The sequence below is a fragment of the Acomys minous genome (assembly GCF_964271855.1).
Source record: "Acomys minous genome assembly, chromosome: 13".
In the NCBI taxonomy this organism is placed as follows: domain Eukaryota; kingdom Metazoa; phylum Chordata; class Mammalia; order Rodentia; family Muridae; genus Acomys; species Acomys minous.
The window spans coordinates 54,869,328-54,889,874 of record NC_140495.1 but is presented as its reverse complement, the minus strand read 5'-3'; the positions used below and the strand labels follow the sequence as shown (position 1 = coordinate 54,889,874).

The window sequence follows — 20,547 nt, the reverse complement described above, 5'->3', positions numbered from 1 at the left end:
GGGACAGCCAGGCGGGGGCTTCAGCAGCTGCGCGGAGGACCTTGACGATGATGGAAGACAAGGGCAACCCAAGGAAGGGGAGAGCAAGACTCACTTCGGTCCTTTCTGGACTCCCCAAGGCAGGGCCATAAAGGGCAGAGGTGAGTGAAGGTGGGGCTTAGTATTTGCTTAGCTGGAAGACATGGACTGTGACATCACTGACCCTCAGGGGTCCCCGTGTGGACACAGGGTGAATTCACAAAGGGAGAGGGCGGTTGTGTCTGCTCTAAGAACAGGCTATTGAAAGTAAAGTTCCCCTGATCAGTCACCAGGTGGCGAAGTAATTCTTTGCCTCTTACGTCCTGCAGTCCTGCAAGATCTCCAGGTTTGGAAACCCCTGCAAGTTCCTTAGAAACCCCGAGAAGGCCAGCTATTTATCTAGACATGGCCGGGAGACTGTGAAACCACCGCGAGACACGGAGCAGGCAGAGAAGGTCAAAGCAAGAGGAGAAACCATCCCTTCCCCAAAACCTCCCATCTTGCCGGGAGGATCTGCCAGTAGACAATCGGCCTCTGTGGGACGTGAAAGCGAGGGATGCCATGGCACAGCCAATTCTCTAACCCCATGGTGAGCCAAGCATGCTTTGGAATTATCCAGTTCTACATGGGAGGAAACAGAGGTAAAAACCAACCCCTCATCCTCGTAAGGAGGAGAAGCAGTGACTCGAACCAACTCCATCTCCAAGGCAATGTTAAGACTCTAGAATGGGGGAAGTTGTCATTTTACTGACTGGAGTAGGTGTTCCAGCGCGTAGAGAAGCGGGTGGTCTGGCAGAGAACGGTGCCCAGGGAAGGAGCAAACAAGGAGCAAGAAGCTAAATGGTGCTTCCAGCTTGGACCAATAACAGAAGAACTGGCCGCTGCCCGCCAGCTCATTTCATCACCATTTCTGGGGATAAACCTTAAGGTAGAACGAAGTTTAGTACCACACCAATTGAAACCAGTCTCTCTGATCTCTCTTCGGCATCAGTCACAGTTGTGTGGCTGTGACCACAACGTCTGGGGAGAACCCCTATGGGAGGAAAGAGCAATTGTAGCTCACAGTGGTGATGGAGAAGGCATGGTGGGGTAGGCGGCCTGTGGCGAGGTGTGGCGTCAGGCTGTTCTCATCACTGCAGAACAAGGAGCAGGGAACAGGCAGGAGTGACTTCCAAGGCCACCCCCAGTGATCGGGGCTTCTGCAGCTAAGCCCCACCCCCGAAGTTTCAGTACCTCTGTCAAATCACACCAACAGCTGGGGGTCCCCAGGCTATGAGCATGTGGGAGACATTTCTTTTTAAACCATAATACTCCCAAAGCCTGATTCTTCAGTTATATTAGTACTCTTGTTTCAACATGCTGGCATAGCACTTTAGCATTTGTGACTCCATCTCAATTTTTATTCTGTTTTTTTTTTGGGGGGGGGGGTCCAGCGTAGGAGCTCAGTCCAAAACAATAGCTCCCAGTAGTTTTTATTTGATAGTTCTTTTGTTTTGTTTTGTTTGTTTTTTGTTTTGTTTTTTGAGACAGGCTTTCTCTGTGTAGCCTTGACTATCCTGGTCTCAAACTCACAGAGATCTGCCTGCCTCTCCCTCCCAAGTGCTGGGATTAAAGGCATACATTACCACCGCCTGGCTATTTGACAGTTCTTTAGAAATTAATATATTCCTGGGGCTGGGGCTGAAGCTAAGTTGATAGGATGTTGCATGCATGAGGCCCTGGGCTCAGTCTCTGGCATCACACAAACCTGCTGTGGTCCGTCAGGCATGAGGCCCTGGGCTCAGTCCCTGGCATCACACAAACCTGCTGTGGTCCGTCATGCATGAGGCCCTGGGCTCAGTCTCTGGCATCACACAAACCTGCTGTGGTCTGTCATGCATGAGGCCCTGGGCTCAGTCCCTGGCATCACACAAACCTGCTCTGGTCCGTCATGCCTGTAAACCCAGGTGGAAGTAGGAGACTCAGACGTTCAAAGTCATCTTCACCTACACAGTGAGTTCAAGGCCATTCTTAGAAACAGCCAGAAGCCTCCCAGAGCCCCTCACCTACCTTCCCTTTAGCTCCTGCACCTGCTCCTGCCTTTCATGTAACTTTTCTCTGTCCACACACAGAGCCATGCCACAGGAGGAGACAGGGTGGCTGGCAACTCTCTAGGGAATCCCCTGAGGGCACACCCAGTCAAAGTTGGGGACTTTAAAATGTGAACTTCAGGTTTCCTAGGAAGCCAGTCCTAGTGACAGATACACACAGGGAGCCATCTCAGAGATACAGTATCTTTTGGACCATAAGACACACTTTCCCCCCAAAAGTGGGGAGTGGGGTGGAATTAGGGTGTGACTTATGGTCTGATTGCTGTTTTTACTGTTTTCCTTGGGTTTTGTTTTGTTTTGCTTTGGTTTTGGTTTTTTGAGACAGGGTTTCCCTGTGTAGCCTTGGTTGTCCTGGACTCGCTTTGTAGACTAGGCTGACCTTGAACTCACAGCGATCTGCCTGCCTCTGCCTCCGGAGTGCTGAGATTCAATGTGTGGGGCACCATTGGCTGTTTTTCTTGTTTTACTGCTCTGAAAACTGGGTGTGTCTTATGGTCAGGTGCATCTTATAGTCTGAAAAATATGGTAAACACAGAAATTGTCCAAGGATGGTGTGCATTATGTAGTCAGTCTGGGAACAGCAGATGCTGACAATGGCCGCTGACTTGGAGCTTCTCCACAGGCTGAGGCCTACTTCCTGTTTATAAAATGCAATGCCTTGAGGGCAGGGGCACTAACTTGTTTTCCACTGTAGACCTGTTCTATCTCTAACCTTTCTGAATAGGTGTGTCTGGAGAGGAGGCCGGAGAGTCGCTCTACTCTGGCTGCAGGAAAGCAAGGGCTGGGTGAGAAGGAGGAAGAATCTTGGACATGGTGGTACACACTTGTAAGCCCAGCACTCCAGAGGCAGAGGCAGGCGGATCGTTGTGAGTTCAAGGCCAGCCTGGTCTACAAAGTAAGTTCAGGACAGCCAAGGCTATACAGGAAACCCTGTCAGAAAAACAAAACAAAACAAAACAAAACAAACAAACAAACAAACAAAATACCCACAAAATGGAGGAGGAAGAGTGTCTGGGCTCATTCTGGAGATAGCCTGCTCCAAGGTGTATTAAACAGGGCCTTTTTCTAACACTGGCCTGTAGGAACAACAGTTGTACTAAAACTAGTAAATGTGCCGAGCGGTGGTGGAGCTCCTTGAATCCAGCACTTGGGAGGCCGAAGTGGAGGATCTCTATGAGTTCGAGGCCAGCCTGGTCTATAGAGGCAGTTCCAGGACAGCCAAGGCTACACAGAGAAACCCTGTCTCAAAAACCAACCTCCCCAAACAAAACAAAGCAGTAAATGGAGGGATTGAGATGAGATGGCTCAGTCTAAGGAGTGCCTGACACACACACACACACACACACACACACACACACACACACACACACACACACACGGACCTGGGTTCAGATCTCCTGCCTCCATGAAACAGTGTGCTATGGTGGCACACTGCCTGCAACCCCAGTACTGGGGGGACGGAGACCAGCAGAATCCAGAGCTCACTGGATCAATCCAGATCAGTAAACTCCAGGGTTAGTGAGAGACCTTGTCTTAAAAAGCCAAGTGGGGGGGGGGCGCAGGGTAATGGCTCGGCCTGTAAAAGCGCTTGTCATGTAAACATAATGACCTGGGTTCAAATCCCCAGCACCCAAGTAAAAATCTGGGGCATGGCCATGCTCAAGACCTTATACCTGTAACCCCATTTCTGTAGAGGCCAAGATAGGAGTATCACTTCACTGCCAGACACATTGCATGCGCACGCGTACGTTCGCGCGCTCACGAGCACACACACACACATGCACACACGCATGCACACACACACATATTCAAAAATTAAGGTGGAGAGCACTTAAAGAAAACACCTGACATTGACTTCAGGCCTGCAGATGCACACACATACATGCACACCTGTTGACATATGTACAGACACAAACATTTCTACATATAGCCTAAGCACACAAATTAAAACAATTACGTCAAGACTGAAAAACCTAAGAGTGGCTACAACAGCATTTCTTTTTATTTATAGATTTTGATTCTTTGAGAATTTAGTATGTGTTTACAAAGAAATATCATCATACTCCCTGACCCCAACTCCTCTCTGTCATCTCCCCTGGGATTTCCAACCCCCCAAGTCCACCTCTCAGTGTCATGCCCTCTTCTCTCCTCTTGCTTTAGTTAAAATGAAAACCCACTAAGCCCATTTAGTGCTGCCCATATATGCGCAGCTATGGGTGTGGCCAGTGGCCATGAGCCCAGAGAAGACTGATTCTCCCTCCTCAGCAGTCAGCTGCCACAGCTCCTCGGCTAGGAAGGCGGCCTCTCGCATTCCTGCCACAGTTGGGCTGGAATTTACAACAGTACTTCTAAGTCAGCAAATAAATTTCATAAAACTCAGGGCCTCGTGAAGTCGTAGCAGCCATGATCGATGGCAGAGATCCCATCAGTTCCAGGGACCCTGAAGGATTGCTTGAGGCTAAGGGTTCCAGATCAGCCTGGGCAAGATGGCAAAGGTCAGTCTCAGCAGAAAAAAAGTCCCAACGAAAGTCATCTGTTCATTCTTCTCTTTCTGTTGGGAGGTTTTCATCAGATGCATTGTAGTGGCCTCTGCCTCCTTAGGAATCTAGCGATGTTGGTTTATAACAGTACATAAAAACAACTATGGAGAGCACTGCCAAGCACAGAAGCCACCCTAGGAATGAAATCGTCTTTGAAGAAACAGACACCCCTCGTTTGAAGATAGGCTCTGTGCTCCACATGCATCCCACAGGACAGACAAGCCACAGTTAAGTGTCCCGCAAGCCACCTGCTATCACAATAGTATGAGCATCAGTAACTTATCCTAGAAAAGTTTGCCATCAGTACATACATCACTGGCGACAGCCATGCTATTAAAAATGAAACACAAGACTTGCAGGAATCATTTCAGGGACACATTTCAATCCTAAAACAACACAGTCACCAAGTCAATATACACCAAGGTATGTGGACACCAGGAGCAGAATTTCACTATGTGATGCCTTCATGGTTGTGGGAGGCCGTGACGAACACAGAGGGTCTGGGTTTACTTTACATATCTCACTGGCAGAAAGCAGACTACCCCATTGTGGTATTTACAGGATGATTACTGGGAATACAGTGAGAAACCTTATTTACAGACCGAATACTTAGAGGTTCTCAACATGTACACGTCACAAACGTGAGGGAATTCATCTCTTCTAAACATCCCATAGGAAATCTGTACGGCATATCCAGGCACATCCATGCAGGTTTCTTTTCCACGTGCTGGGGTCACGCCCAGTGCTTCATGCTGATTGGAACTCCGAGCCGCACCAGGCTCTTAGTAATCTGTGTTCAGTATTAAATTGAATACGTTCAGAAAACTTCTAAAAGAGGGGCTACAAGGCTCCCGCAAATGTGTATATCAGTGATTAACTGAAGAACCATCTTCTTTCTGCCCTGTTTGATATGGTGCTCAGTTCTTCATTTTGTTGGGGACTCACAAGCGAGATGGCAAACATGACTTCTTCCCCTGCGTCTTTCCATGGCGTACTCCCCCCGAGGCAAACTTAGATGCTGACATAGTTGTAGATAAAGAAGCGGATGCAGTTTTAGGAATAAAGAGTGATGATCCTGTGCTCATTTTGCCCAGTTTCCAATTTATTATTGATTTAGGTCCAGATATGGATACTTCCGTGACCGTGAGACTCCGCCGTTACTCTCGTACAGTTATGTTCACCCGTGGCCTCCTTCCCGAAACCCCCCTCTTCCCTCTTAAAGTTTACATTTAGGATGTTACATGAATGGAATTATATAATGTGCACACTCTCGTGGCTTGCTTGAATCACGTAGCATAAATTTCTGGAGATTCACTCAAGCTGCTGCTTTATCAATAATTAGCTCCTTTATATTGATTGCTGTGTAGTAAGTATTCTATGGTATGCCACACGTTGTCTCGCCAGCCACCAGATTAAAGGACATCTAGTTGACTCCATGAGAGAGGGAGTGTGTGTTTTGAGACAGGGTCTTTCTACGTCGCCCTGGCTGTCTTGAAATTTGCCAAGTAGACCAGGCTGGCCTTGAACTCACAGAGATCTGCCTGCCTCTGCCTTCTGAGTGCTGGGATTAAAGAGGTCTCCCATCATGCCCAGCTGATTCCGGTTTTCTAATGTTAAGGATAGTGTGTGTGTGTGTGTGTGTGTGTGTGTGTGTGTGTGTGTGTGTGTGTGTTATGCTGCAGTGTGCATACAGAGAGCAGCTGTGTGAAGCCAAGCCTCTCTTCCTATCACTCTAGGTGGGCTTCAGGAACTGAGCTCAGGCCACCAGAGCAGCTGGGTGGATGCATGCCTGTACTAGCTGAACCTTCCTTGTGTGAGCGTGAGCTTTCACTTCTCTGGGACCAATACCTAGTGTGGGTTGGTAGGCAGTTGCATGTTTACTGTTTTAGGAAGCAGCCAAGTGGCTTTCCAGTGGCTGGTTTATTTCATTGTTGCCAGCAGTATACAGCTGTCTGCTTTCTTTATACCCTTGCTGTCTTTTGCATATATTCCCAAGGCTAGACCTTTGCCAGGTGTGTGGTCTGCAGACGTTCTGTTCTGTCACTATCATGTGTCTTTTCATCCTCTTAACAGAGACTTTTGCATAAGCAAACTTTTAAATTTCAGTGAGGTCGAATTTGCCAAAATTTCCTTTTATGGATTGTGCTTTTGCTATCAAGTGCAAAAACACTCTGCGGAGCCCTTGTTCCAAGAGTTTTCTAGTTCTTTCTATAGCATCACAGGCTCACATCTGTGTGTTTACAAACATGAGCTCCTCTGACTTAGTTTTTCCGTAAGGTCTAGTGTTAATCCAGGGTTCACTATTAGCGTCCACACACTCCATCACATTTGTTAAAGGCTGTTGCTGACTTTTAAAAAAGCAGATTTATTTGCAATTTTCTGTGTAGAGAGTCATGTCACTGTAAATAAGGATACTTTGATTTCTTTCTTTCTAGCTTGTACACATGTAATTTCTCACATGTAATTTCTTTTTCTTGTCATATTGCTATGTCTAAAATTTCTAATTCAGGGCTACAAATTTTAACTCGGGAGATTTGCTCAGACACATTTGCCTGCATACGGCCCATCGGACTCAAGCCCATTCACTAGCTGTAAATATTGTTCTTGCTGTCCAGCCTATCCAGATTTAATTTCTTATAATTTTGATAAATAGCTGATTAACACTCCGTAATGTTTCTAACTGGGATCTGCTCTTCAAAGCCTTTGAGGCACCAGGGACCCTTAAGGAGCTGAATGATAGCATGCTACATAGCGAAAGAGATCAGTCAGATGAAGTGGGAGGCAGCATCACTTCAAGGACTGATGCCCGAGGTTGACTTACGGAGTGCCTTTAACGTGTACTTTGTTCTTCCAGTCCCCCACCTTACTCTAAATTGGGAGTAGCGATAATTTTAGGCTCTAAAAGTAGGAAATACCCCAAGCATAGCTGCCCTTCGATTATGTATTAGAAATAACGATTGTTGCGAACTCTCGTGAATTGGATTCTGTCAAATAAAAAGAGATTATTAAGCTAAGGAGGTTTTTTTAGTAATAAGCACTTAAACATTTTGACAACACAAACTCATGACTTATTTTGTTAAGAAAAATTATTTTGCTGTACGAATGTGTATATTTTATGCATTAATGATGTAATTCTATGTTATACAACATACCTGATTCATTGAAGAACATTTCTAGCCATTTGTGGAAAGGTAGGAAACTTGGCCTTGGTGATGCATGTTCTGGTCCAATCAGGCCTCAGCTATGTACACAGCCTCAGTCTAGTATCTTCCAAATGCCAGGAACTCTACTTGTAAAGGGTTTGTTGAAAGACCTCAGAGCATGCGCCCTAGCCCTGCACCTGGCACTCCTCGGCAGTGACAAAGGACCTCCAGTGGAGCTAGTCACTCTCCTTTATAATCCAATCCTTGCTTGACAACAACCTGTGCATCTCAGTGGCTCATTTTTACAGCTGGAGTGCCCCATCCAACATATGCAGTGAGCTCAGGAGTCTGAGCTTGGGGTGCCGAGCCCCAGTCTCCGGGTGTGAAAGAGACACTAGGACACGCATGTCACTGGGTAGTAGGGTTCTGTCGAGGCCCCAGGCTGGGCAGTGAACATGTTCTCTCAGGGACAGCTCCTTCTCTCAAATGTTGCCTTTGCTTTCCCAATTGTGCTCTCGCCCCAGTTCGATGCATCACGTGGAAGGCGGGGCTTCTTATTTTGAATGTCACCTCTCATGAATGGTAGAGAGGCATTTTCTACGAGAAATGTTAACAGTGGGGGATCTGGGACGCTTGATGCCAAAACTGCCCCATTCTTGCCAAAATTCTGCTGTAGTCTGCTCACACAGAACAGGCTGTGCACGAAAATGCACTTTCTTTCTCCACATGCTATACTACAGTGGGGGGAAAAGGCTCCCCAAGTGACCAGTATATTCTAGAAAATACATCTGCAATTCAGTGACACAGTGAATAACCTTCAGACAAAACGCCTTCCACCTCGCCCTGAACCCACAGCAACGCTACCTGATGCACAGGCAGCTTCCATCCAAGGCACTGCTTTCAGATAGTAAGCAACACAATGTTCTCATGATACAAGGCAATAACATGGTACACACAGGCATCATTTTTCTTTTTTTTTAAAGAACAGAATAGAAACCACCAATTTCATTTTGACAACCATGATTCCCAAATGGGCGTGTCTGGATTGCGTATAGCGTAAACAAAAACTTTCTACGTGAAGCTCCTGTGTGGACCGTGTATCTGCCAAGGACCACTCCAATGGGCTCCCTGTTCGTCTTCTCTCGGTCTCAAGGCAGCCAGGGGCCCTTCAAACAAAGAGACGGCAGTCAGAGACTGTCTGGCTTCTTCACTTCAAAGGTCTTCGCTTTAATGCAAATCCCAGGACTCTTGTGTTACTGTCAGGCCTTTCTGGGGGCTGCTTTGAAGTACTCCTCCCTTGGAATGTCGGACACACCTCCGTACCATTTCTGAAGCCAGATGTGTTCTACCCACATCTTCATGAAGAACCATTCATACTGGCGGGGCCACTTTCTCATCCCTGGATGCCTGCAGAAGCAAAGAGAGAGCACAGTGAACCTGCCATTGCCACTGGGTGCGCCTCAGCCAGTCCCAGGGGACCTCCTACCTCGGGGCCTGAGTCAGCGGGGCCAGAGGCGGAAGCTGATTGGCTGGGGAGCAGAAGCTGGGGGAGGGGTGCCCGAGGGAGGCAGGAAGTTGTAGTAGTTTCTATACGGAGTGTCTATGAGCTCTGTTCGGGAGCCAAGACTCTGAGGTGTGAATCCCAGCTCCATGGCTGATGAGTTCAGATGGCGGTGCTGCCCCTACGGCCATCCCCTCTCCATTCAGTTAGGTTAACCAGTGGAAACACCAAGAAAGACCATGTGTGCTTCTCTATGAAAGGTAACGGAATTGTGAGCCCGTGAAATGTGTTTCCTCATGAGGAGATTTCCACTCCTGCAGGAGGCTGAGAGCCAGGCAGCACGGACAGAGAGAGCCTCACCTTGCCGGTGCTATACTGACACGTGCCTTCCAAATACATTGTAGTATCTTTGGAGGCAGGGGCTACAATTTGTTTTGTGAAATTTTATAAAGATAAAAATCTCCTTCACATTTAAAGATGTTATAAACACAGGTCAAGGACCAACTGCAACCTAGAAGAATGCCTGTAACCAAACAAATGTCTCCGGTAGTCTTCCTAGAGAGGTTTGGATGTCCCCGAGGCACAGGTGGGGCTAGCAAAGCCCATTTGCTTTCATTACAAAGTGCGTGTGCTGGTTGGTTTTTGCCAGCTTGACACAAGCCAGGGCCATCTAGGAAGAGGGGACTTCAATGGAGAAATATGCCTCATCAGATTGGCCTATGAACAACTTCTTCATTAAAGATGGATGTGGAAGGGTCCAGCCCACTGTGGGCAGTGCCACTTCTATGTAGGTTGGTGGAGGTGGGGGGAGGGAATAAAAAGGCAAACTGAGCAAGCAAGGAGGAGCAGGCCAGTAAGCAGCATCCCTCTGCCATCTCTGCCATCCATTTGTTCTTGTCTATTTCTAGACAAACCATTATTATTTTTTTAATGATAAGGTCTCACTATGTAGCTTAAGCTACCCTTAAATACACTATGTAGTCCCAGCTGGCTTCAAACTTTGAATCTTTCTGTCTTAGTCTTCCAAAGGCTGGCGATACAGGCATGGCCCACCACACCTGGATTCAGGGAAACCGACTGTAAAGCATCTTCATACCTTGAAAACATGGCTTGCTTGGCAAACTCCACCTCCCCCGGGGGGACCATGATCATCCGGCCAGTGAGTGTTAACCGGGCACATCGGGGATCTTCTGGGTCGACGATGTTTTTTCTGCACAGGAAAAACATCATTCATATGTGAGGACAATGGTCCCGCAAGAGCCTGGGATACCAAGCTGTTCATCAAACACTTAAAATAGCCACAATGTCGACTATGCCACGTAGGTTTTTATGTCATCTGTAACTAATGTCACATATTTTGTCCTAGGCAGTGTGGGACTTGTGTGTATGCTGGATGCCACCAGGGTAGTTACAAGCTCACATACTCTAGGCTAGGGTCCACATGCCATGAGGATGGCGTTTGTTATTGTTACTGTGGTAGTTCAGCCTGTGTGCTAAGGACTTGGTCACCAGCTTGGTGATACCAAGAGATGACAGTAACCCTAAGAGCTGGGAGGGGAGGGTAACTAGCGTTGCATGGCAGTGCCCCTACTCAGTGTTGTCTGACAATTCAAGGTGTGTCTCAAGGAACCCACAATCAGAAAAGCCCTGCCTGTATCTGCAGCTGGGGCTCAGCTCCATCCTCACTGCCTGAGGCAGCCTACGTAAACCCATGTGATGTCTGTGTACACTTCACTCATCTAAGTATGGTGAGTTCACTTTGGGCCTTTGGGTCATCGACCTGAAGGCTCCTGTGTCATGTAAACTATGAATAAATACCATGTGATGCTATCCTCTCCTTAAATTGTTTGTTGTTGTAGGGGTGCCAGTCATGAGCCTTGTGGCAGGCAGGGAAAGGGTCATCCTGAAGCTGGGTTGGAGGTGGTGGCAGTGATGGTGGCAGCGGCTGTGGTGGTGGCGGTGGCACATGCCTTTAATCTCCGCACTTAGGAGGCAGAGGCAGGAGGATCGCTGTGAATTCAAGGTCATCCTGGTCTATAAAGCAAATCCAAGACACCTGAGGCTACATAGAGAACCTGTCTTGGGGAAAAAAAATCAGCCTGACATACCAAAACCAAGAAATCACGGGGCTAAAGGAGATCAAATCCAGTTTTATTTATGTGTCAAATAGAGCCACAAACCAAGAAACCAAGGCTGAGCGAGACAGAAAGAGCGTTCTGAGAGGTCAGCCACTGGAGTGGGTCTCGAGTTCAGCACTTGGAAGCTGATTCATATGAGGGTGGTACTGAATTTTGTCATGTCTTTGGAATGTGCAGGTTAGGAGGAAAACTGGTTACCCTGGTATTTCTCAAGCCTTGAAAGGCATTGTTAGGTTCCAGAAAAGCGTTCCTCCTGGCAGATTCAGCTCCAGACAGTGTGTCTGTGTGGCTGGCTGGTCAGCAAATCTCTTAAGGCTCAGGAAAGAGCCATTCGTCCCCTTCCCATCACTTCTCGCCCTCTCTCTTTGTCTCGTCTGTAACCATTTTGATTTATTTTAATAATACCCACCATGCAATCTTGTTTGAGCACAAAGTTTCATAATCTTTGTCCTTTTCCTTCCTTCCTTCCTTCCTTCCTTCCTTTTCTTCTCTCCTCCTGGTTTTGTTGTTGTTGTTTTTGTAAACCCCTGCACATATTAACCTCAGTGCCATTCTCTTTGTGCCTTCTGGAGTTACCTTTAATTTAGTGTTTTACATCTAGATATGTTTTTGTATTTTTGTTATTTATAGGCACCAGCAAGCAACATCTTGCTCTCTGTGTACCTAACCCAGTGTGCATATATCAAATTATAACCCTGTAACTTGATGTTTTCTACTCAATTTATGTCAAAGATTTACCCGCCTTGACAGCGGGTACTCTAATTATTCTTGTCTTGCCTGCAGTAGTCTACGGTAAAAACATTCATCAAATTTATTTATTCATTCTATTTTACTTGGCCCATTTTCACTCTAACTTGGGTGTGGATGATTCTGTGATGGTTGTTGCTGCATGAGACTACCTGGGCAGAGACCTGAGCGTTGCCACTGCTTGGCACAATCTCTTTAGCTTTGCGAAATGTTTTTGTAACTTATATTCTGAGCAAGAAAGACCTTGTGGTTATTTGTTCTCTCTGACACCTGACATTAACAGAATACAGTTCTTTTTCCCAATTGAAAGTTTCAGTAGTGTTTTAGTTGAATCTCCTTGATTGTATATGAAGTTAAACATATAACATGTTTCTATGTTTATTGCCAGTTAGGCTTTCTTTTCCTCATAGTTTCATCCCTGTCTCCATGTGTCCATATCTATATATTTATATAGAACTTTAAGTCTAAATCGAACTATTTAACATGTAATAACCTAATTAGGGTTATCAGTTAAAAGAATTGCCTGGGCCATACTTACAGGAAGAAAAACATTTGCTGTCTATTAGGAATTCAAATGTGTACAGCCAGATTTTCATCACCAAGCAAAATAAGATAGTGAGGGACCGTTCACGTTGGCCCATGGCTTCAGAGATCAGTGTGGCTGACCCAACGCTGTGGGTCCAAAGGAAACTGAACAGCGTAGGTGGGGGACGAGGCAGGGGCCTCTGCACACTTCACGGTGGGTGGGAAGCAGAAAGGGACCGCAGGGAGGCATGGTGATAAACTATTTACTCCTCTGTGATGGCTGTTCTTATTGCCAATCTGACTACATCTGGAACTAACTAACATCCAAGTGGCTGGGCGTACCTGTAAGAGAGTTCTTTTTTTTTATTATATTTTTGGTTGAGAGCCTAGCCTTGAACAGCTGAACCATCTCTCCAGACCAGATTTCTTTTTTTTTTCTTTTTTTTTTTCTTAGCTAAATCATTTGAAATGGAATGATCCAACTTTAATTCTTATCTTTTGAGGTAGGAAGATCCACCTGTAATCTGGACCACACCTTCTGCTGCAGCTTATAGCAAGGACACAGAAGAAGGAAGCTCGCTCTCTGATTCCAGTGTATCCTGAAGACCAGCTGAGACATCCAACTTTGTGGACTGAACTACTGAACTCTTGGCTCCTTTGTTGGTGGATAGCCGTTGTTGGACTAGCAGGACCACAGCCTGTATCTGTCTGTCTGTCTGTCTGTCTGTCTCTCTCTCTCTATATATATATATATATTTCCCCCCCCCCCCCATCCGTTCTGTTCCTCTAGAGGTCTCTGGCTAACACATCCTTTAATTATGCTTCATCTTCTAGAGTTTTCATTAGGTACCAAAATTATGCTGTTAATTGGGGACCGAGTTTTCACACATGAGTCCATGGGGAGTATTTTATATCCAAACCATGCATTCTGCCTGGGCTCCAAAGGCTCATGGTTATCTCTTAATATCAGCACGCATTTAGTCCACCTTTAATATTCTCCAGCATCTAAACAGTCCTAGCATGGGTTAAAAGTTTGAAGCCAGAGTTTCTTCTGAGACTCAAAGCAAACTTAGTTGCAAGCTTCTGTAAATTCAAAAGATGTTACATACTTACAATATACAACCACACAAAGTAAACACTCACAGTTCAAAAAGGAGGAGTCGGGGAACAGAAAGCACGGGCCAAAGCAAGACCTACACCCAGCAGTGTAAATGTTCAATCCTACAGATTCATGTCCACCTCCTGGGCACATGGTGCTGTGCAGCCGGCTCCCTAGTGTTGATGTTGCTCTCTCATGCTGGCTGTTTGCTGCCTGTAGCTTTCCTTAGCAGATGTTTCCTGTGGGCTCCAACATCCAGAGTGGGAGCCCAGGGGTCAGCCTCAAACCTCTATTCATTGCTCTTTTGGGATTGCTGGAAGTGATTCCATCTCCATTACATATTTTTGGGCCTTTTACACCTTCCTTGGAACTCTGGGTATAACTTCTGTGACTCCATCACTTTTGTAAAATCAGGATGTAGACAGACAATGCCAAGTTCTACTATCTCATCCCGCAGTAGCCAGTCCTTCTTGGACCATGTCTTGCTGGGCTCTGAGTGCCTATATAACTGAGCAGAGTGAAAAGAATTCTGGGAAAACAGCTTCCTGAAAGGCCCTTTGTGAACAGAGAGTCCCGTGGCCCTCGTCTCCAGACTTTCAAACAAGTCTATTCCTTTACATCTTTAGGCCAGAAATGGACAGAGTCGGGCCAACTCTCCTGATGCTCTCAAGATATCTTTACTAGTGTTCTGATGCAAAATACGCTATTTATTTATTTTTTATTTGGGGCTAATCTGCCCTGCAATGCTGCCTTCCTTACCCCCAAACTTGAAAATGTCTTTCCTGTCTAAACAGCAAGTTATTCAAATCTTCCTGATCTCTCTCTTTTTGCTCTCAAATCTCATTATAAATCACCCAGGATTATAAAAAACACCCAATGTCTTAGTTATGGCTTCTATTGCTGTGATAAAAACACCATGACCGAAAAACAAGCCGGGGAGGAAAGGGTCTATTCGACTTATGCTTCCAGATCACAGTCATCACCAGAAGGAGTCAGGACAGGAACTCAAATAGGGCTGGAGGCAGGAGCTGACACAGAGGCCATGGAGGGGTGCTGCTTACTGGCTTGCTCCCCATGCCTTGCTTAGTCTGCTGTTTTACAGATCCGGGACCACTAGCCCAGAGATGGCACCACCCACAATGGGCTGGGCCCTCCTCTGTTGATCACTAACTGAGAAAATGCTGGATCTCATGGAGGCATTTCCTCAACATGGAGGCTCCTTCCTCTCTGATGATTCTAGCTGTGTCAAGGCGACACACAAAACCAAGCAGCATATCCAGAAAAGCCCACTGCATAGCCTGACAGCTGGAAAGCCTCCTGGCAAAGTCTCCAGGGAATGGACAAAAATCAGATCAGGTCTTTGTCACAATGTAACCCACATAGACTGCAGTCATTTCTGAGCAGAGTGCTTGCCCACCGGAAGTCAAATGCGCACAGCTTTGCTGCGGCATTCATCAACCAGAACCGCCGCTCAGCTCCGCTCCCGGTGCCCTCCCTTTCTCTAGACTGCATTCCCAAACTTCTAGATCCATCCAGCAAACCAGTTCCAAAAGCTTCCAAATCACACACCAAGTTTTTAGCATAGTTTTTCACTTGGCAAAACAAGTTAAGGGAAGAAATATTTACTTTGCTTCGTGGCTTCGGAGGTTGTAACACACTGTCCGCTACATCTATTGCCATGGGCCCAAAGGGATATTGGCTAACATGGTAGGGGGCATCTGATGAAGCAGGCTCACCTTAAGAGAGACAAGAGGCAGAGAAAGCCGGGAAAATGCAGCAACAAGGTCTGTCTGTCCAGGACATGTTCCTAGTGACTGACTTCCTTCAAGTAGGCCCACCTCCTGAACTTTCTTTTTATTTCTAGATAGAGTTTCTTTCTATAGCCTTGGATGTCCTGGACTCCTTATTTATAGACCAGGATGGCCTCAAACTCAGAAATCCATCTGCCTGAGTGCTGAGATTATAGGCATGGGCCACTGAACTCTCTCTCTCTCTCTCTCTCTCTCTCTCTCTCTCTCTCTCTCTCTCTCTCTCTCTCTCTCTCTCTCCTCCTCCTCCTCCTCCTCCCCTGAGACAGGGTTTCTCTGTGTAGCCTTGGTTGTCCTGTATTCCCTCTGTAGACCAGGCTGGCCGGCCTCGAACTCACAGAGACCCGCTTGCCTCTGCCTCCTGAGTGCTGGGATTACAGGCGTACGACATCAGCCTGGCTTCCTCCTGAACTTTCAATCTCATTCCACTGTGGTGCTGCTTTCTGGGGACCAAGCTTTTAATGATGTGGAGGATGCTTTACATCGAAACTGTAGTATATGCAAAACACATACTCATCCTTTAAACAATGTAGTTCTGGGAGTTTGTTTGTATAACCACCACCGCCTTCTGATTTTAGACCACGCATGCAGCACGTGTCAGTCACACTGGGTGATGAATGTAAACCTCATGGGGAATTGCAAAGCCCACGTCACTATAAAGAAGGGCAGGGAGGCTGGGGCCTTTCCCTGCCAGACAGGGAGCCACAGCACAAGTCACGTTCCGTAAAGCAGTCTGTGGGCAACGGCATGACAACAAGCGACAGACAAGAAGGGCTCAGAAACAGACTTCACATCGGATGCCTGATATTTGACAAAGGGCGAAACACAAACCAGCAGGTAAGGTTTTATTTTTCAATAATTAGTGCTGAAAAAAGTTGGCTACTATGTAGAAAAATCTTTAAAAATAGATCATTATGAGCCAGGTACAGTGGCACACATCTTTAATCCCAGCACTCTGGAGGCAGAGGCAATCAGATCTATGTGGGTTTTAAGCCAGTTTGGTCTACGTAGTGAATTTCGGGACAGCCAGAACTACATAGTGAGACCCTATCTGGATGCCCCCACCCCACCAAATTTTATGTCATTATGCACATAGAACCAGTGATTTAAACGTGTGAGGCTAAACTACCGCATTGGAGATGAAATCTGCTGGGTAAGGTTGAAGTCTGACATCGCTGGATTGCCATTTGTGCTCCTGTTTAAGATGGCGGACTCCCTTTTCTCAGCAGGGTTCTTACTCCACCTGATTTGGTAACCTTGGATCTTTGTAGGGAGTGTCACATAGCCCTCGGGGAAGATTACAGGCCCAACTCTTTCCTGGTAAATGTGGGCCTTTGTCTGCAGGATGCTCCCTCCTGGTAAGCTTCATGCTCGGACAAAGGTGAGAGGACCCCCTGCTGGCAAAAGCCCCCCCACGCAAAAGGTGTCAAAAGCTGCCTCTTTGAAGAAAAACATATCAAAGGTGCCCTGGATACAAGCCCCGGGAAGTGTCCTGGGAGTGTCTCCTGCTATTCAAGTAAGCTTAGTTAAAAACCCCAGGGGCTGGAAGGTTGAGCAGCACACCCCATCCCTTCCCCATAGCGCTCTGCCCTTTTTCCCTTTAAGCTAAGTGAATTAAAATCTAGTTGTTTGACTCTTTTGTCTTTATTTTAATAACGCATAGCCAGGCCTTTCGCAAGCCAGAGGCCCCCTTCCCCCCTCTGGAAGGGACGCAGAATTCTCTTGTTCCAACCCGGCTGAGAGCAGCTGAAGGTCTCCTTCGCGACTGGTTCTCAGGACGGAGCATTCTTCAGCTAGCCTCCAGAAGGCTGAGAAAAACTCTGTGACCAGATTCTCAGCCCTGCCTCCCGGACAAAAGAACCCACAATAAGGAACTTCTTCAACAAGCAGAGAGAGTTCTGGAAGCACCCCAGCCTAAGCGCAGGAGAACCTAGCCTCCAGAAAACGACTTTTAATTGTATCATCCCCTCACACATAGGATAATTAAGTACTGTTTTCTCCTTCTTGTGATAGGACCCCTAGGTTACTGCATCATTGTATGGAGATTAAGTATGCTGGCACTCTTAGCCCTAGCGAATCAGATACATTCCCCACTGCCCGAGGTTTATGAATAAAGGCTGACTCATCTCTTGCTCACCGTTCCTCCACCAAGGCCTTCGGAGACTCCACTTATTGGGGGAGCGCTCAGTGGTCAGGCAGCAATGGCAGAACTGCTGGGGCCTGCTGCTATCTCAGTGCTGAGCCTCGGTGAAGCACTGCCAGGTCTGCCTCACCAGACATGCCTGCCAGCGCATGCCGTTTTGAACATCCTTTCGAGACCTGCAGTCTCATTCTGAAAGAGCTATCCACTGACAACCCGCTGAGAACCACTTCCCTGGGGGAGGCTCAGCACTCCAGGCTATGCGCCTCTTCCTAAAGTGTGCTAGCTACTCCTGAGCAAGAAACCTTGGGACCTTTGACCTTGAGGTCCCTCGGTTTTTGAGTTCTTGTCCATTTCCAGAGATAAGCAGTGCCGGGCCCAGCCCCCTGGACGTGGAACCCAGGCCACCAACCTGCCACAGGATGCTGATTGACAATAAGGGAACTATATCATGTTTATTGCTTTAGACTGGATTTCTTAAGACAGCATGAATAGGCCATGCAGATGGAGTAGATTTCTTAAAATATAAACTTTGTCACTGAGAGGATGACTCTGTGCGTAGGAGGGCTTGCTGTGTGAGAGGACATGCATTTCATCCACGTAAAGGCCGGGCATGTCGCCCATGCCTGCACCCCAGCACTGGAGGGCAGACACAGTGCATCCTTGGCGCTCACTGGCCAGTCAGCCTGACTGAAATGTGAGGCTCAGGTTCAGCAAGGGGCACTGTCTCTCAAAAGGTGGAATGGAATAGAGAAGACAAGCCTTGTTTTCCTCTGGCCTGTGTGAGTGTGTGCAGGTACACACTACAGCCACACATATACATGTGCACAACACACACACACACACACACATACACACACTAACTAAAGTTTCCTCCTAACAAAGATCCTTCTGCCTCTACCTCCTGGGATTAAAGCTATCTGCCATCACTGCTGGCTCACAACTTAATCTTTAAAAATCTAATCTTTGGCCAGGAAGTGGTGGCGCACGCCTTTCATCCCAGCACTTGGGAGACAGAGGCAGGCAGATCGCTGTGAGCTGGAGGCCAGCCTGCTCTACTAAGCGAGTCCGGGATAGCTAGGGCTGTTACACAGAGAAACCATGTCTGGAAAAGGAAAGAAAAGAAAAGAAAAAAAAAAAAAAAAGAAAAGAAAAGAAATCTAATTTTTTGCCTGGGCATGGGGTTGTGTGGAAGTTATTTTTATTAAACAGTGTTTGTTTTTCTTAGCCTCTCTCTTATCTATCACACAAATAATTGAGACTCTTTTATAATATAAGGCTTACAACACAATCTGAACAGTTTAAGTCTGTTCTTAACCCTGGATGCTAGCCTGTCTTACTCCCAGCAAACATCCCTGCAATACTGGCCGTTTGTAGCTTTCCTCTGCTCTAGCTCCTTCCTCTTGATCTTCCTTTGCCTCTCCTCCTGGCTTCTTCCCTAACTCTTTGCCTCCACCCCCAAGATGGCAGGAAGTCCAGCCCTATTCTACCCCCTGCTCATCGATTGGCTGTAAATTGCTTTATTGACATAACAGGGGAACAATTGGGGAACAGAGTTTATACAACATTTAGACAGAAAATCAGAATTTAAACTAAGAATACTCTTAGGCCTACAGTGCTGCATGTCTTTGTTGTTTGTTTTCAGAGACAGGGTTTCTCTGTGTAGCCTTGGCTGTCCTGGACTCGCTTTGGAGACCAGGCTGGCCTCGAACTCACAGTGATCTGCCTGCCTCTGCCTCCCAAATGCTGGGATTAAAGGTGTGTGCCACCATGCCCAGCAGTGTTGCATGTCTTTAATCCCAGCACTCAGGAGGCAGAGGCAAGCGGATTGCTGTGAGTTCGAGGCCAGCTTGGTCTACAAAGAAAGTTCCAGAACAGCCAGGGCTATTACAGATAGAAACCTTGTCTCAAATCCCCCCCCCCCCAAAAAACAGAAAACAAACAAACAAAAACAAAAAAATCTAATCTTTGGGCTGTGGTGGTGACACATGCCTTTAATCCAAGCTCCTGGAGTGCAGAAGCAAGCTGATTTCTGTAAGTTCAAGGCTAGCCATGTTCTGCACAGGAAGGTCCAGACTATCCATCCTTTGAGGGCATGGCAACTAAAGCAAGCAAATAAAGACACACAACACCTAGGTTTATGACATCAAACCACATAATTTCTGTAGTCCTTACAGGTTATACTGATGAGGTTAGCTACATGAATAGACTTCTTTTTTTCATTCACAGCTCTGCAAATCCAGATGGGCAGCTAAGAATTGTGAGTGCAGCTTGCTAACAACTTAGTTTCGACTTCTGTGTCTGTGTGAACTATTTTGACATGTAACTTCCATTCTCCCCGACAGTCTAGCTGGTACTAAGTCTGTATTCACTCTGTGAGATGTTGGAGCAGATGGCACCCAAGGAACCACATGCCAGGTTATCCCCTGACTTGACGCTCGTTTGCACATGCGCAGTACTGCAAGCCAGGCAATTGTAACTGGGTTTGACCACTTAAATGTGCAAAGCAGAATGCCAATGTTGGCAGGAAGTTCACACCACACAGTTAACCTCTTGGCCATTAGAAGGTCTCACTAACTGCAGTAAGGCAAGACTTATAAAATGTCTAAGAAGCAGCGGATTGCACCCCAGCACCTTTACTATGTTTGATAAGCAGACAGGCCAACAGAGACCGGGTGGAAGGTGCCAGTTTTGAGTTCTGCTGTTGCCTGTATAGAGAGAGTAAGAAACCAGACACACATTAGAAACAGAAACTCAACCAAAAGGATACAGATGCTACCCTGCATATAGCCAAGGCG

The 20,547-nt window shown here is 46.8% G+C and overlaps 1 protein-coding gene across 1 annotated transcript in view; it reads right to left on the bottom strand.

Moving 5' to 3' along the window:
- Nucleotides 1-4,087: 4,087 nt before the first annotated feature.
- CREG2 (cellular repressor of E1A stimulated genes 2) overlaps nt 4,088-20,547 on the bottom strand; it is a 46,146-nt gene continuing 29,686 nt past the window's right edge. Inside the window, exons 3-4 of the mRNA XM_084752271.1 lie at nt 10,389-10,502; nt 4,088-9,198 (exon numbers count right to left, since the gene is read on the bottom strand). Coding sequence (XP_084608397.1) covers nt 9,051-9,198; nt 10,389-10,502 — 262 coding nt within the window. The 3' untranslated portion in view covers nt 4,088-9,050. The remainder of the gene's footprint in view (nt 9,199-10,388; nt 10,503-20,547) is intronic.